This window comes from Lynx canadensis, chromosome B4, assembly GCF_007474595.2.
Source record: "Lynx canadensis isolate LIC74 chromosome B4, mLynCan4.pri.v2, whole genome shotgun sequence".
Taxonomy (NCBI): domain Eukaryota; kingdom Metazoa; phylum Chordata; class Mammalia; order Carnivora; family Felidae; genus Lynx; species Lynx canadensis.
The window spans coordinates 12,596,655-12,612,392 of record NC_044309.1 but is presented as its reverse complement, the minus strand read 5'-3'; the positions used below and the strand labels follow the sequence as shown (position 1 = coordinate 12,612,392).

The 15,738-nt window shown below is 39.6% G+C and overlaps 1 protein-coding gene across 3 annotated transcripts in view; it reads right to left on the bottom strand.

The window, feature by feature from the left end:
* Positions 1-12,710, bottom strand: part of PRPF18 (pre-mRNA processing factor 18) — a 49,169-nt gene extending 36,459 nt beyond the window's left edge. For 2 of the 3 annotated variants that reach the window (XM_030321079.1, XM_030321081.1), the window contains exon 1: positions 12,527-12,710. In XM_030321079.1, the coding sequence (XP_030176939.1) occupies positions 12,527-12,592 (66 nt within the window). In that variant the 5' untranslated portion in view covers positions 12,593-12,710. The remainder of the gene's footprint in view (positions 1-12,526) is intronic. The other variant, XM_030321080.1, reaches the window with a different exon arrangement.
* Between the last annotated feature and the right edge of the window lie 3,028 nt (positions 12,711-15,738).

Below are 15,738 nucleotides of genomic sequence, written 5' to 3'. Positions count from 1 at the left end.
CTGCACCCCACTTCTCAATTCCTCCCACCTTCCTCAGGGACTTCTCATCACCCATTACTATTTTCTCTTCAGCATCTGCACCTTTTCCCTCTGTACCAGGCTCCTGGCCATTACCACTTAAATACGCTCAAGACTCCAACTGTAAATATTCCTTGCTCTGCACGAGGTAGGATGCTAAGCGTCATTTACAACAGAACTACACGAACATGTTTTCTCTCCTCTGTACCCACGTCCTCACTTCCAGTTCTCTTTGCAGCCCTGCCACAACTTGGCCTCCGTTCTTACTGCTCCAGTGAAAAATCCTGAGGTCATCAACAATGTCCACAGTGCAAATGCAAAGAATCTTCTGCGACTGATCTTAGGCAGTCTTCAGTTCAACTGCTAACTCCTCCTTCAATAGCTACCCTCTTGGCTGTCAGATGACTTTGCTTATTTCTTCCTCATTTACTCGTTTGTTCAGATTTTCTAATTCTTGTATTTTTAATATTATCTTTTAGTCACTTCACTTAGATTTTTCAATTTATTAAAACATATTAAGGCATTACTGTCCCTAATGATTTTATTTCCAGCATCTTCCATTTTAGTAACGGCAGTTTCTCCCTTTACTATTTCAAAATTTTGTCAAGTTCTGTTAAACAAGTTTTAAACATTAAGTTGATTTTATATTGTGATAAATGACAAAAATCAAGTGCAGAAGAGTAGATCTACTATGCTACATTATATTTAAGAAGAGGAAGAAAGACTATACACCCACTTGGATCCTTTTCCACGTGTGTTTCACATGCATTAACTGTTAGCTGCTGCGGAGGAGGGGAATTGGGCGGCCTGGAGACACGGGTTAGAAGGAAACTTTATTGTACTCTTCAGTAGGTTTGGAATTTTGAATCATTTGAATGAATTATTAATGATTAAATTGTTAAATTTGCTTTGCATTTTAGAATTATAATGAGAAAAATAAAAATATTTTGCTTTGTACTACATGACCCTTTATTTCATGACATCAAAGGGTGTCTAAAACAAAAGGTTCCCTACCATGTTTCAAATGTCATCTTTATATACCTTGTATTTAGTAAAACAGAAGAGTTTAAAAGAGCAACTAAAACTTCTCTAACTGTAAAACACTGTTTTATAAAACACACTGAAAACGCACTTTGAAATACAAAGTGCTGGGGACACACTGATGACAATTAAAATTGTACAGCATTAAAACTTGAGAATCAGTGATTCAGCCCCTTTACAGGTAACTCAGGCGGGTTAGACGACTTGCCCAAAGTTACAGAGCTATCGAGAAACGCGGCCACGATCAGATTTTAGGGCTTGTTCGTTCATTTCACAAATCCGCTTTCCTTTCTAACTGTATCCACAATTCTCAAGCTCTAAGTTTGTTGAATTCATTACAGAATGAATAAAGACCTACAAACACAAAAGTCTAAATACAAGTGGGTGGTACACATTTTAAGACAGCATATGGACTGATGGTTAAATTTCTTTAGATTCTCTCCTAAAGCACCTTTTTTTTTTTCCAGCACCTAACCTTTCTCCCTGATTTTAAAGACAATCTGCAAAGGGTATACAAAAGTACTTCTCCTTTTTAAGTCAGAACCTAATTCCTACATGCTGCTTTACAAATGTTATTCTTGGACTCTAAGTTGTACTTTCTGTAAGATAAAACTGAGGTCCATAGGTCTAAAGTGCAGAAACGTATCTACTGTACCACCTGAAATGTCTGCCAACACTAATAAAGGAAAATCAAAATTTAAAACATTCACCCATGACTGTCAGCATTTAATTTAGAATCATCATTCCTCAATCATGTTAAGGTCTTTAGTGTTTAGATAAATGAGACAGAAACATCATCAAGAGTTGTAAAAAAAAACACACTGGAAAGCCAACAAATATAAATATACAGCCTGAATATGCAAAGATACTATACATGAGATCAAAGTATGTGGCAAGGTTAACACCTTGGTGAATTATGAAAATAAGCCTTAAAATCCCTCAAGTAATATACCATATGGGAGGATACACACACACACACAATTTAAAGAGACACAATGCTACATCAACGGATAGATCATCCAGATAGAAAAAAATAATAAGGAAACAATGCCTTAAATGACATGTTAGAATAGACAGACTTAACAGATGTATGCAGAATATTCCATCCAAAGGCAGCAGAAGGGGGTTGCTTGGGTGGCTCAGTTGGGTTAAGTGTCAGACTTAGGCGCAGGTCAGGATCTCACAGTTTGTGGGTTCAAGCCCCACGTCGGGCTCTGTGCTGACAGCCCAGAGCCTGGAGCCTGCTTGGGATGCTGTGTCTCCCTCTCTCTGCCCCTCCCCTGCTCATGCTCTGTCTCTCTCTCTCTCTTTTTCACCTTCAAAAATATATAAACATTAAAAAAGGAAAGAAAAAAGCAGAACAGACATTCTTCTCAAGTGCACATGGAACATTCTCCAGGACAAAGCATGAATGAGGCCACAAATCAAGTCTTGATAAATTTAAGAATGAAATCGCATCAACCATCTCTTCCAACCACTATGATATGAAACTAGACATCAATTACAAAAAGAAAACATGTTACTGAACAAACAATGAGTCAATGAAACCAAAGGAGAAATCAAAAAACACCTTCAAATAAATAAAAATCGAAGCACAACTTACCAAAATGTATGGGACGCAGCAAAAGTAGTTCTAAGAGGGGAACTCCTACCAATAAATGTTTACCTCAGAAAACAAGAAAAATCTCAAAACAACCTAACTTCACACCTCAAGGACTGAGAAAAAGAACAAATGAAGCCCAAAGTTTGTAGAGGGAAGGAATTAACAAATACCAGAGCAAAAATAAATGAAACTGAGATTAAAAAGAGATCAATTAAACTAAGAGCTGTTTTGGGTTTTGGGTTTTTGTTTTGTTTTGTTTTTTTCCCGAAAATTGACAAACCTTCAACCTACATTTATCAAGTAAAAAAAAAAAAAAGTGCACAAATAAAATCATAAATGAAAGAAGAGACATTACAATGATACCACAGAAACACAAAATATCCTAAGAGACTACTAGGAATAATTATACACCAACAAACTGGACAACCTAGAAGAAATGGGTAAATTCCTAGAAATCTACAACTTTCCAAGTCTGAATTATGAAGGAATAGAAAATTTCAAATTACTAGTAAGGAGACTGAATCAGTAATCCAAGTCCTCCCAAAAAACAAAACTCCAGGACAAGATGGCTTCACTGGTGAATCCTACCAAACAGTCAAAGAACTGAACTCATCCTTCACAAACACTTCCAAAAAAAAAAAAAAAAAAAGAATAGAGCAGGAAAACATTTCCAAACTCATTTTAAGGCCAACATTACCCTGATACCAAAACCACACAATGATCCCACAAGGAAAGAAAACTACTGGCTAATATTCCTGATGCATATAGATGAAAAAAATCTCAACAAAGTATTAATGAACTGAATTCAACAATTTATTAAAAGAATCATACACCATGACAAGTGGGATTTATTTCAGGGATGCAAGGCTCATTCAATGCCCACAAATCAATGTGATACACCACATTAACAAAATGGAGGGAAAAAATCTTATGACCATCTCAAAAGATGCAGAAAAAGCATCTGACAAAACTCAACATCCATTTATGATAAAAACTGTCCAAGTGGTATAGAGGGAACATACCAACATAAAAAGGGCAAATATGACAAGCCCACACATAACATCATATTCAGTGGTGAAAAGTTGAAAGCTTTTCCTTTAAGGTCAGGAACAAGACAAGGATGTCAACTCTCACCATTTTTATTCAACATAGTATTAGAAGTCGTAGCCACAGCAACCCATCCAAGAAAATTCCAAAATGAAGAGGTAAAACCGTCAATATTTGCTGATGACATATTATTCATAGAAAACCCTAAAGACTGCACCAAAAAGATGTCAGAAATGAATTCAGTATAAATTCAGTAAACCTGCAGGATACAAAAATCAATGTACAAAAATTGCCGTTTCTATGCACTAATAACAAAGTATGAGAAAGAGGAATTAAGAAAACAATCCCATTTACAACAACATCAAAATGAATAAACTACCTAAGAATAAATTTAACCAAGGAGGTAAATAAAAGAGCTGTACACTGAAAACTCTTAAGACAGTGATGAAAGAAACTGAAGACACAAATAAATGCAAAGATGGTCCGTGCCCCTGGACTGCAGGAACTAGTTACAGGTATATGTCGTTTCACTGACCTTCACTTTATTGCACTTCACGAATACTCCATCTTTTACAAACTGAAGATCTGTGGCAACCCTCCATTGAGCAAGTCTACTGGCACCATTTGTTCAACGGCATTTGTGTACTTTGTTTCTGTGCCCTATTTTGCTAATTCTAGCAATATTTCAAACGTTTTCATTTTTATTATTTTTGCTATGGTATCTGAGATCAGTGATTACAACTCACCAAAAGTGTAGATGCTGGTTAGCATATTTTACCAATAAAATATTTTTAAGTTGTTTTATTTTCATAGACCTAATGCTACTGCACACTTAATAGTACAGTGCAAACATAATTTTGATATGCACTGGGAAACCAAAAACCTCATCTGACTCACTTTATTCCAATATTTGCTTTATTGCAGTGGTCCGGAACAAAACCCGCAAAAGCTCCAAGTATGCCTGTACTGTGAAAATGTCCCTACTATTCAAAGCAATCTATAAATTGAATCCAATCCCTATCAAAATTCCAACGGCATTTTTCACAAAAATAGAACAATCCTAAACTTTGTATGGAACCCCAAAAGACCCCAACAGCTAACATAATTTTGATAAAGAACAAAGCAGGAGGCATCAAGCACCTGCATCTAGAACTATGATACAAAGCTATAGTAATCCAGACAGTATGGGAGTAGTATAAAAACAGACACACAGATGAATGCAAAATAGAGAGCCCTGAAATAAATCCATGCATGTAAAACCCATTAATGTACAAGGGAGCCAAACATTTACAGGAAAAGGTTGTCTGTTCAAAAAATGGTGCTGGGAAAACTGGAGTGCCACATGTGAAAGAATTTACACTACAATCTTAAACCATACACAAAAAGTAATTCAAAACAGATTAAAGAGTTGAATTTAAGACCTAGAAAACTCCTAGAAGAAAACACCGGCCTTGACGAGTTTTTCGGTCCGACTCCAAAACCAAAGGCAACAAAAGCGAAACTAGCAAGTGAGACTACATCAAACGACAAAGCTTCTGCCAAGTAACAAAACCATCAACAAAAAGACAATCCACAAAATAAAAGATATTTGCAAATCACATACATGATAAAGGGTTAATATCCAAAATATACAACGAACCCATACAACTAAACAGCATAAAAAGAAATAATCCAACTTTAAAATGAGCAGAGGGTCTGAATAGACATTCTTCCAAAGAAGATGTACAGATGGCCAACAGATACATGAAAAAATGCTAATCAACATCACTCATCATCAGGGAAATGCAAACCAAAACCAGGAGATAGCACCTCACACCTGTCAGAATGCTATTATCAAAAAAAGACAAGAAATAACAAGTGCTGGTGAGGATGTGGGGAAAAAGGAACCCTTGTGCACTGTTGGCGGGAACGTATACTGGTACAGCCACTGTGGAAAATGGTGTGGAGGCTCCTCCAAAACTTACAAAGAGAAGCACCATATCATTCAGCAACTGCACTTCTGGGTATTTATCCCAAGAAAATTAAAACACTGTTTTGAAAAGATATATGCACCCTCATACTCATTTTAGCAATATTTTCAATAGCCAAGGTATGGAAAAAACTTGTCCATCGATAAATGAATAGATTAAAAAATCTCTCTCTCTCTCTCTCACACACACACACACACACACACACACAATGGAGTATTATTCAGCCATAAAAAATAAAATCTTGACTTTTACAACAACATGGATGGATCCCAAGGGTATTACACTAAGTGAAGTTAGAAGAAAGATAATGTATGATCTCATTTATATGAGGAATTTTAACAATAAACCAAACTCATAGGCACACAGAGGCAGAGGCTGAGGGGTTAGGGGGCTTGGGTGACGATCAAAAGGTACAAACTTCCAGTTATAAAATAATCAACTCCAAGAGATATAATGTACAGCAGAGTGACTATAGTTAATAATACTGTATTATAGGGGTGCCTGGGTGGCTCCGTCAGTTAAGCACCCGACACTTGATTTTGGCTTAGGTCATGATCTCACAGTTCGTGGGTTCAAGCCTGCATCAGGCTCCACATCAGTGGCATGGAGCTTGCTTGGGATTCTCTCCCTCTCTCGCTGGCCCTCCCCCACTTGTACACTCACACACTCTCACTCTCTCTCTCTCTCTCTCTCTCAAAATAAACAAATAAAAATACTGTATTATATATTTGAAAATTGATGAAAGTAAATCTTAGAAGTCCTCATCAAAAGGGGAAAAAAAAAAAGACAACGCTTTTCAAAATGAAAGAACTATGAAGTGGTAACGAATCCCTGTTGGCTGTATTTTACCACTGATAACATCCCAAGCAGAAATCTACACAAAAATATGCTTTGCACAGATGAAATGTTTCATAATTATATATACTATAAAACATTAAATTTATAAAACTGTATGCAAGAAATAACACCCAATCTAACAGAACCTCTATAAAAAAAAAAAAAACAGTTAAACATCCTACTCCATGACCCAACCATCCCACTCCTTGGCCTTTTCTTAAGAGAAATGAAAGCTTACGTCCATATAGAAGCCCATACACCAGTGTTCATAGTAGCTCTATTTTAACAGCCCAAAACTGCCAACAACCCTAAGGTCTTCCAATAGTTTAATGAATAAACAAACCGGGTATACCCATTCAATGGTGGAATGTTGTTCAGTGTAAAAAATAATTCAGTACCAATACACAGAACCACAAGAATGAATCTCAAGATTAGGCTGAATGAAAGAAGATAAAGAAGACCGAAAACATACTGAATGATTCCATTCACACAAGACTCTAGAAAATGGCAACTAATTTAAAGTAAGAGAAAGCAGATCAGTGGGTGCCTGTGAGCAGGGTGGTTTTGGGGTGCAGGGAGGGGCAGGAAGGCAGGATGACCAGAAGGCAAAAAGAAACTCTGGGGTGAGATGGGCATGTTTACTATCTTCACTGGGGTGAAAGTTTCACAGGTGTATACTCATGTCAAAATGCACCCAACTGTATACTCTGGTTTACTGTATGTCAATTACACCTCAATAAAGCTGCTCCAAAATAAAGTATCACAGCCAGAGACTAAGAAGAGGAGGAGGAAAAAAGGAAAAAGAAAAACTAGTAGTATTGATGGTAGTTTTTACTTTGCCAGACCTTAAAACGCACCATAAAGCTATAGGAATCAAAAGACTGTGGGGGCGCCTGGGTGGCTCGGTCGGTTGAGCGTCCGACTTCAGCTCAGGTCATGATCTCACAGTCCTCGAGTTGGAGCCCTGCATCAGGCTCTTGAAGACAGCTCAGTGCCTGGAACCTGCTTCGCATTCTGTGTCTCCCCCTCTCTCTGCCCCTTCCCTGCTCATGCTCAGTGTCTCTCTCTCAATAATAAATAAATGTTAAAAAAAAAAAAGACTGTGTGGCACTGGCCTAAGGATCAACAGAGAGTTTACATGAACAGAAGTGAGCACCCACAATGGAGCCACACAACACAATTATTTGATTTCTGAAGACACTACAACCATCCAAAGGGAAACTTATTTTCAGTAAATGGTGTGGGACTGGATACCCACCGGGAATGCAGCAAACCACACCTCTATCTCACACACAAAAAAATGGATTCAGAATTGTTTAGAACTCTGTGTATTAAATAAAATTAAATTACTCTACGACCTAGCCATCCCACTCCCCAGCATCTTCCTAAGAGGAACGAAAACCCATGACTTCTACATGAAGTTTCGCAGCTGCTTTCATCTTAAGAGCAAAATCGTGGAAACAGCTCCAGTGCCAACATCAGAGGAACTGGGTCTATTTATACAACGGAATACTATTCAGCAGAAAGAGGCAAACAACTCAAAACGTTATGATTAAAGACAGTGGAACACAGAAGAGCACACAGTATGATTCCACTTACGTGAAGTTCTAAAGCAGGAAGGACTACCCAATGGTGGAAAGAAATCTGAATGGTGGTGGCTTCTGTGGGCCCAGGGCATGACTGGAAGATGGAACGAGGTAATATTCTGTGTCTTGATACAGATGGCATTACATAGGCATGGGCACGTGTCAAAATGCATTGATTCATGTATTTCTTAATATATGAATTTGTGCATACACACAAAAAGAATAAATAATGAACTCTGGTTAATGATAAGCACACCAAATTGTTTAGGGGTAAAGTGTACCAATGTCTGCAACTTAACGTGAAATATATTAAGATCATTAAATTGTTTTCATTACCCCATCTGCAGCTGAAAAACGCTTGTCTATATAGTTCCAGAAGAGCTACCTCATCTTTGGTCGCTTCATGCGGTGTCCCAACTTTTCAGGGTTAATCTGTGATGGCTGAAATAATAAATACTTAGCTTCTGAGTGCCCCTTCATCAAACTGTGGAGAAACTACTAAAATAGCCTATCACTGAATCTAAAAAGCTGACTGCTACAAGCCCTCTAAAGTAGTTTCTGCAATGTCAGATGAATGAATGGACAATTACATGATAAAGCAAATACAGTAACATGTTAATGCAGGTTTCACTGTGGAATCTAGTGGTAGCCATGAGTGTTTACTGTGCAATTATTTTTGAGTTTTCTGTACATTTGAAAATTTTCATAGTAAAATGTTGGAAAAAGAATCTAAAGATGTCAAAATATGGATGCTATCAACGTGACAGCAAAACCCCTACCGCACTGTTTTTGAGCTACACTTTAAATAAAAAAAAAAAAACAAAAAACAAAAAAAAACACCTTCAAAGGCTACTCACTGACCATTAAATAGAAGCTGAAGAGAATTATAGAAAACTACTACAAAGAAAAGGATAAGTAACCATAAAGCCAAGTTCAAAGCAGTGAAAAAATGCAAAAAGGTTCAGTAGGGCCGAAACGACCTGGGGCTGGGGTGTAATGGGCACAGATTTTCACCAGCACAGAAATTACTAGTTTTTTTTTTGGGAGGGGGGGGTTGTTTGTTTTTTAAGATTTTATTGTTAAGTAATCTCTACACCCAACCTAAGACTCAAATCCACATCCCCGAGACCAAGATCTGCACGCCTCACCCACCAAGCCAGCCGGGCGCCCCACTAATTCGTAACCTTTTTAAGTCCAAGATCCTTCGAGTACTATCATCAACAGGAGGAGAGGCAGAGGGGCTTATGTAGAAAGGAGCCGGGTCAAAAGTGTCACGTGCTGCTGAGGTCAGGAAAACGTGGAGGGCACTACCATCCCTGATTAGAATAGATTCAGTATAGTTGTGGGGGCAGGAACCAGTCTGCATCATGTCAAGGAAGAGTGTAGGAATTACAATTCATTTTAAGAAGCTTGGTTATAAAAAAAAAACAAACCCAAAAACAAAAAAACCTTTTTCTTAAAGATGGAAGAGACATCAGGATGTTTCAGTGCTGGTGGGAATAAGTCAGCAGACTAAAGGCACAGGAAGAAACGGGACGTGACATTAAGGTCCATGATACTAAAAAACAGGACCTGGGATCCAGTGTGCAGGTGGGAGGTCAGACCCAAGTCTTAACTGGTGCTGCATCCATTTTAACAGGAGAAAAGGTGAGGAATATCTTGCCTGGTGGCTTATTTTCTGTGAAACTGAATGTATGTTCCTTACAGAATCAAGCATTACTTTTTCTTTAATTCTCTGTGGCAGAGTATAATGTCACACATAGAGAAAACATTCAATAATATATTGGGGGGGGGGGGGAACAAAGCCAGAAGTCTACACAAAGCCCATGTTCATAACTACAACTAAAACTGCTGCAAAGTGTTTTCCACATAAACGAAGCTCTGTGTTAAATCAAGATTCACCAGAGGCACCTGGGACAGTTAAGCATCCACCTTCAGCTCAGGTCATGATGTCGCGGTTCAGGAGTTCAAGCCCTGAGTCAGGCTCTGTGCTGACAGCTCAGAGCCTGGAGCCTGTTTCGGATTCTTTGTCTTCCTCTCTCTCTCTGCACTACGCCTCCCCTGCTCACACTCTGTCTCCCTCAAAAGTAAATAAATACTAAAAAAAAAAAAAAAAAAAAAAATTAATCAAGACTCACCAACACCAGGACTCCAAAGCACGGGTATTAGAGCCACGCAGGGCCTACGCTTACCTCTGAGTAGTCACAGCAGGCAGGACATGTAGGACAGGTGATAGGAGGCTGTTTTTTGGAGTTTCTCTAATCTAACAAAGAGGCACTCACAGGAAGCATTTACTATTTCAACTATCAGACTAACAATAAAAACCTGCAACATCACTTGAAATGACCAAACTGAGACGCCTCTTCTGGAAGAACAATGTAGCACAGACAAGTGTTTTCCAGCAACAGATAAGGTAATGGAAACAATTCACTGATCCCCAACCAGTATTTTTTTTTAATCAAACAACGAATTAAAATAAAACACATGATAGAATCACACCTAGGGGCACCTGGGTGGCTCAGTCAGTTAAGCGTCCGACTCTCGGTTTTGGCTCAAGTCATGATCTCATGGTTTGTGAGTTTGAGCCCCACATTGGGCTCTGTGCGGACAGCCTGGCGCCTGCTTGGGATTTTCTCTCTCTCAAAACAAAAAAGTAAACTTTAAAAAAAATTTAAAAAATAAATCACATGTAGTTAAGGTAAGAAGCGTTTTCATGAAACTTTTTCCAAACACGTATCACAGCAAAATACAAAAATTTCTTACTGTGACTGGGGCTGTGAAAAATGTGAAAACTACTGTGGGACACTAGGATGCAGAAAGATAAGGACTATAAATCAACAGATTCTATATAAAATTATACAGCTGCATATCAAAAAAGAATGCAATCTTGCCATTTGTGACAACATGGGTAGATCTAGAAGGTACTACACTAGTTGAAGTTAGAGAAAGACAAATACCATATGATCTCACTTGTATGTGGAACCTAAAAAAATAAAAGGAACAGACAAAATAGAGACTAATAAATACAGAGAACTGGTGATTGCGGAGGCGGTGAGGATGCGCAGAGAAGGAGACTGACTAAGAGATACAAACGTCCGGTTATAAGACTGATTAGAAATGGAGATAAAAAGTACAGCACTGGGAATATAGTCAATCGTATTTTCTACTGTATATTTTTGAGAGAGAGAGAGATAAAACAACATCGGGGAAGGGGCAGAGAGGGAGACAGAGAATGCGAAGCAGGGTCCAGGCTGTCCGCACAGAGCGGGATGTGGGGCTTGAACTCACGAACTGTGAGATCATAACCTGAGCCAAGGTCAGAGGCTCAACCGACTGAGCCACCCAGGCGCCCCTGATCAATATTTGAATACCTTTTTATGGTGACAGATGTTAACTACACTTACTGCGATGGCATTTCCTAACGTTTGTAATTGCCGAATCTGTTATACACCTGAAACTAATATAATTTTGTACGTCAACTACAGTAAAAAAGAAAAACTTCTCAGCTTTGACTCCTAATGCGGTAAACATCGATAAACACGTAATCAAAAGCCCTTCGTGATCCTCAACAATTTGGAAACGTGTAAAGGGTCTCGAGGCCCACGGCTTTGAGAACAGCTGGTCTAGTCAGTTACGCAACAAAGCAACGAAGATCAAATTAAGGAAGTAATTTTCCTCGTTCTCCCTTTATTCCACTGTCTCGCCCACATCGCTTTTAACCGTCCCATCGGCGAAGAGCTGGCCACCAGACTTTTGTTATGCGTTGGGAGAAGGAGGCTGGGGAAGGTAATAAAAACCCAGGTTTTAGTAGCAAGACGAAGTCAAAGATTTTTTTTTTTTTAATTTTTTTTTTCAACGTTTTTTTTATTTATTTTGGGACAGAGAGAGACAGAGCATGAACGGGGGAGGGGCAGAGAGAGAGGGAGACACAGAATCGGAAACAGGCTCCAGGCTCCGAGCCATCAGCCCAGAGCCTGACGCGGGGCTCGAACTCACGGACCGCGAGATCGTGACCTGGCTGAAGTCGGACGCTTAACCGACTGCGCCACCCAGGCGCCCCCAAAGATTTTTATTAAATAATTCTGGACCTGCCCTTTCTCTGTTCCAGCTGGGCACAAGAACTGGGGCACGTTCGCAGAACTCGGACAGATCAGAGTGGACAGAAGGGGCAGATACGGAAGCTTTGAGGAATAAGGGGCAGCTGGGGGGAAATTTGCCAAAATGTGGGGGGTCTGCTGCAACTCCCCACTTCCTCAGTCACCCCAGGGAGGTGTCGAGGGGTGGGTCTAAAGGGGCCGCTCCGGGGTACTGGCGGGCTCTCGTTAAGCTCCATCCCCACCAGGACCCCTTTACCGCCCGCACCCCCCCACACACACACACGCGTCTTCGATCGCCAAAGCCCCACGACCCCCGAGGATCCTCACCACCAGCAGGTTCCTGTCCTCCACCAGCTGCCGCTTCCGGAGGATCTCCGATTTCAGAACGTCCATCTCGCCGCCCGGGTTTACGCTCGAGCTTCCCTCTCCAGCTCCTCCGTCCGAGCCTCACTCGGCCAGGCGCCGCGAACCAACACAAACAAGCTCAAACGCCGGAGGACGACTGACAGGAACCGCTTCCGGCGGAAGCTGAGGTGAGCGAGAGGACGGAAGGAAGCGCTCCAGGGCCCCTGTTGTTGACGAAGCCGCTTGGATTTGCACCCCCTGGCGGCGCCCTCCGGAAGCGCGCCTGCCGTTTATGCTAGTAGGTGGAATTGAAAGCGGGCTGAAACCCGAGTCGTGGCGCATTTTTAATGAGAAGTTATCACACCTGCTTGTACCTGCTAGTTCAGGTGCAAAAGCCTCCTCGTAGAACACTTCAATTAAGTTAACTAGGGCCAGATCTTCACTCATTATACCAGAAGTACACATCAGAGTTCCAAGTTACCTGCTCACCAATATGAATGCACTAGGGTGGGAAAAACCTGAACAATACAATTAGCTCATAAGTACAGAATAAAGGGGCAGGGTTCATTGCCAGACCGTTAAATTTCCTGTAAAGTTAAGCAACTACATCCATTTAAGTCGTTTTGGAAGTAAATGTCTCTTCTTCCTCAGTTCTAGATTGCTTACATACCTTGGTCATAATTGAACATTTACCCTAAGCTAACTCAGATCATTTTTATGGTCATGTGTTCAGCAATCAAGATTTTCAGTGATATGATTGGAGATGTAATCAGAAATAGTTGCGTGTTTTTTAAGTCCAACCCAAGAAGAAAAATTAAATTGTGGAGAAAAATTATACCTAAGATTTTAATTTTATGTTTATAATTTTTTGATGTTTTATTTTTATTTTTGAGAAAGAGAGACAGAGCGTGAGCGGAGGAGGAGCAGAGAGAGAGAGGGAGACCCAGAATCCGAAGCAGGCTCCAGGCTCTGAGCTGTCAGCACAGAGCCCGACGCGGGGCTCAAACCCACGAACTGTGAGATCATGACCTGAACCAAAGTTGGATGCTTAACCGACTTCACCACCCAGGCACCCATAAGGTTTTAATTTGAAAAGACCCTAAGAATTGTTTACAAAGCATTTATCTTTGGTTCTATGCCATTGAAGTTGTTTTTGAAATTCTAGTTAAGTCATAACTGAAAATATTTGACATGTTAGTTTTTCCTACTCAAAAAGGAAAGAAATATCATTCAGTTCCATCAATCGACACTAGGTAAGATGATTTATAAAAATAAAGATAGTAGAGAATTGCTCAGTTTACAAAGGTTTGTATACATGTGTATGTTGGTTTTACCAGAAATAGATCAACAATAGGAAGTTAACTGACTCTCTGACCTAAGAGGCTTGGCTAATTTTTAGGGCTTTTAAAAGCTTAAAATATTTTACAGAAAAAGGGTCCTTGAACTAATAAACATGACAACACTCTTATATGGATATCTATTTCCTGAGTCACTTTTAATTCACTAAGCAAATAATTTGTTAGCACTTTCCTGTTTTAGGGATTATTATACAAAAATCTGAATGAAGGACAGACAGAGATGACCGTAACAGTAACGGAAGTTGACAGCAAAGGGTTAGCTGGCCAATAGGAGACAGTTAAGTGTTAAACCAGAGAAAAAACTAGCTACCATAAACAGGCTTTTACATTTCAGACTTTCACTGATTTTGATGTTTCTGTAAACATGTGCACTACATCCTGATAAAAGCTTGAGATGGAACAGTGAGAGATGTGTACTTGAACAAGCAAACTGACAAGTAAGCTTTTTGGGGCGCCCTGTTGGCTCAGTCAGTCAAGTGTCTGACTTTGGCTCAGCTCATGATCGCACAGCTTGTGGGTTCGAGCCCCACAGGGGGCTCTGTGCTGACAGCTCAGAGCCTGGAGCCTGCTTCAGATTCTGTGTCTCCCTCTCTCTCTGCCCTGCCCCTGCTAATGCTCTGTCTCTCTTTCTCTCAACAATAAATAAATAAACATGAAAAAAATTAAAAACCTGACAAGTAAGATTTTCAATAGAGAAGGGAAAAAAAGACTCTAAGGGAGAACATGTCCATTTTCAGAATATGCATCCCATTCCATAACGGCAGTTATTTAAAAAGTGAAATATTAGAAGCAACCCAAATATCTTAAACAGGGGAATGGTTAAATAAGTTGTAGTTCACACATACAATGCAATAATATGGAACATTAAAAACCAGGTTTCACAAAACATTCATTTATATGAGAATGCTTGTGATATAATACTTTGTAAAAAAAAAAAGTAAACTAATAAAACTAGAAATATAGCATATGGTCTCTTTTTGGATAGAAAAGCATATAAACCTAGAAAAAAAATGACTGGCAGGAAACATATCAAAATGTCAGGTTGTTATCAGTCAAGAGTAACCACTGGTGATTCTTCTTTTCTTCTTCATGCCATAATTTGACACAAATTCCATAATGTGGAGAAAATATCCAGAGAGCAGTCATATTTTAATTATTGACATTCATTGCACATTTTTCTAGCGTATCTACTTTAGAAATTATGTATGATAAATTGTAAATAATGCCATTAAAAGAAAGCAAAGGACTGGACAAAAAAACATTTGTGTAAATCTTCATAAATCTTCATAAGTGTCTTCTGTGAGCTCTGCACTGCGACCTCGAGGTCGTGAATTCAAGCCCTACGTTGTGTGTAGGTATTACTAAAAAAATAAATTAAATAAAACTTAGAAAAGGAAGAAAGGAAACACTGGTCATTGTCTATGGGAAGAGATAGTCAAAACCAACATAAGATGGCTGAGACTATTGCTCTGGTGGAGTAACTCTTCCAAAAAAAAGATTATTTGTCATTTCTGAAGGGTGGAAGAAATACCAAAGTAATCAGAATGACCTGGGGTTTTTTGTTGCTGTCCTAATGGATAGAATGTAACTTTTTAAAAAGCTACCTAATCTAGGGGTGCCTGGGTGGCTCAGTTGGTTGGGCATCCAACTTTGGCCCAGGTCATGATCTCACGGTTTGTGGGTTCGAGCCCTGCATCGGGCTCTGTGCTGACAGCTCAGAGCCCGGGGCCTGCTTCGGGTTCTGGGTCTCCCTCTCTCTCTGCCCCTTCCCTGCTCATGCTCTGTCCTCTGTCACTCAGAAACAAAAAACAAACAACAACAAAAAAGCATTAAAAT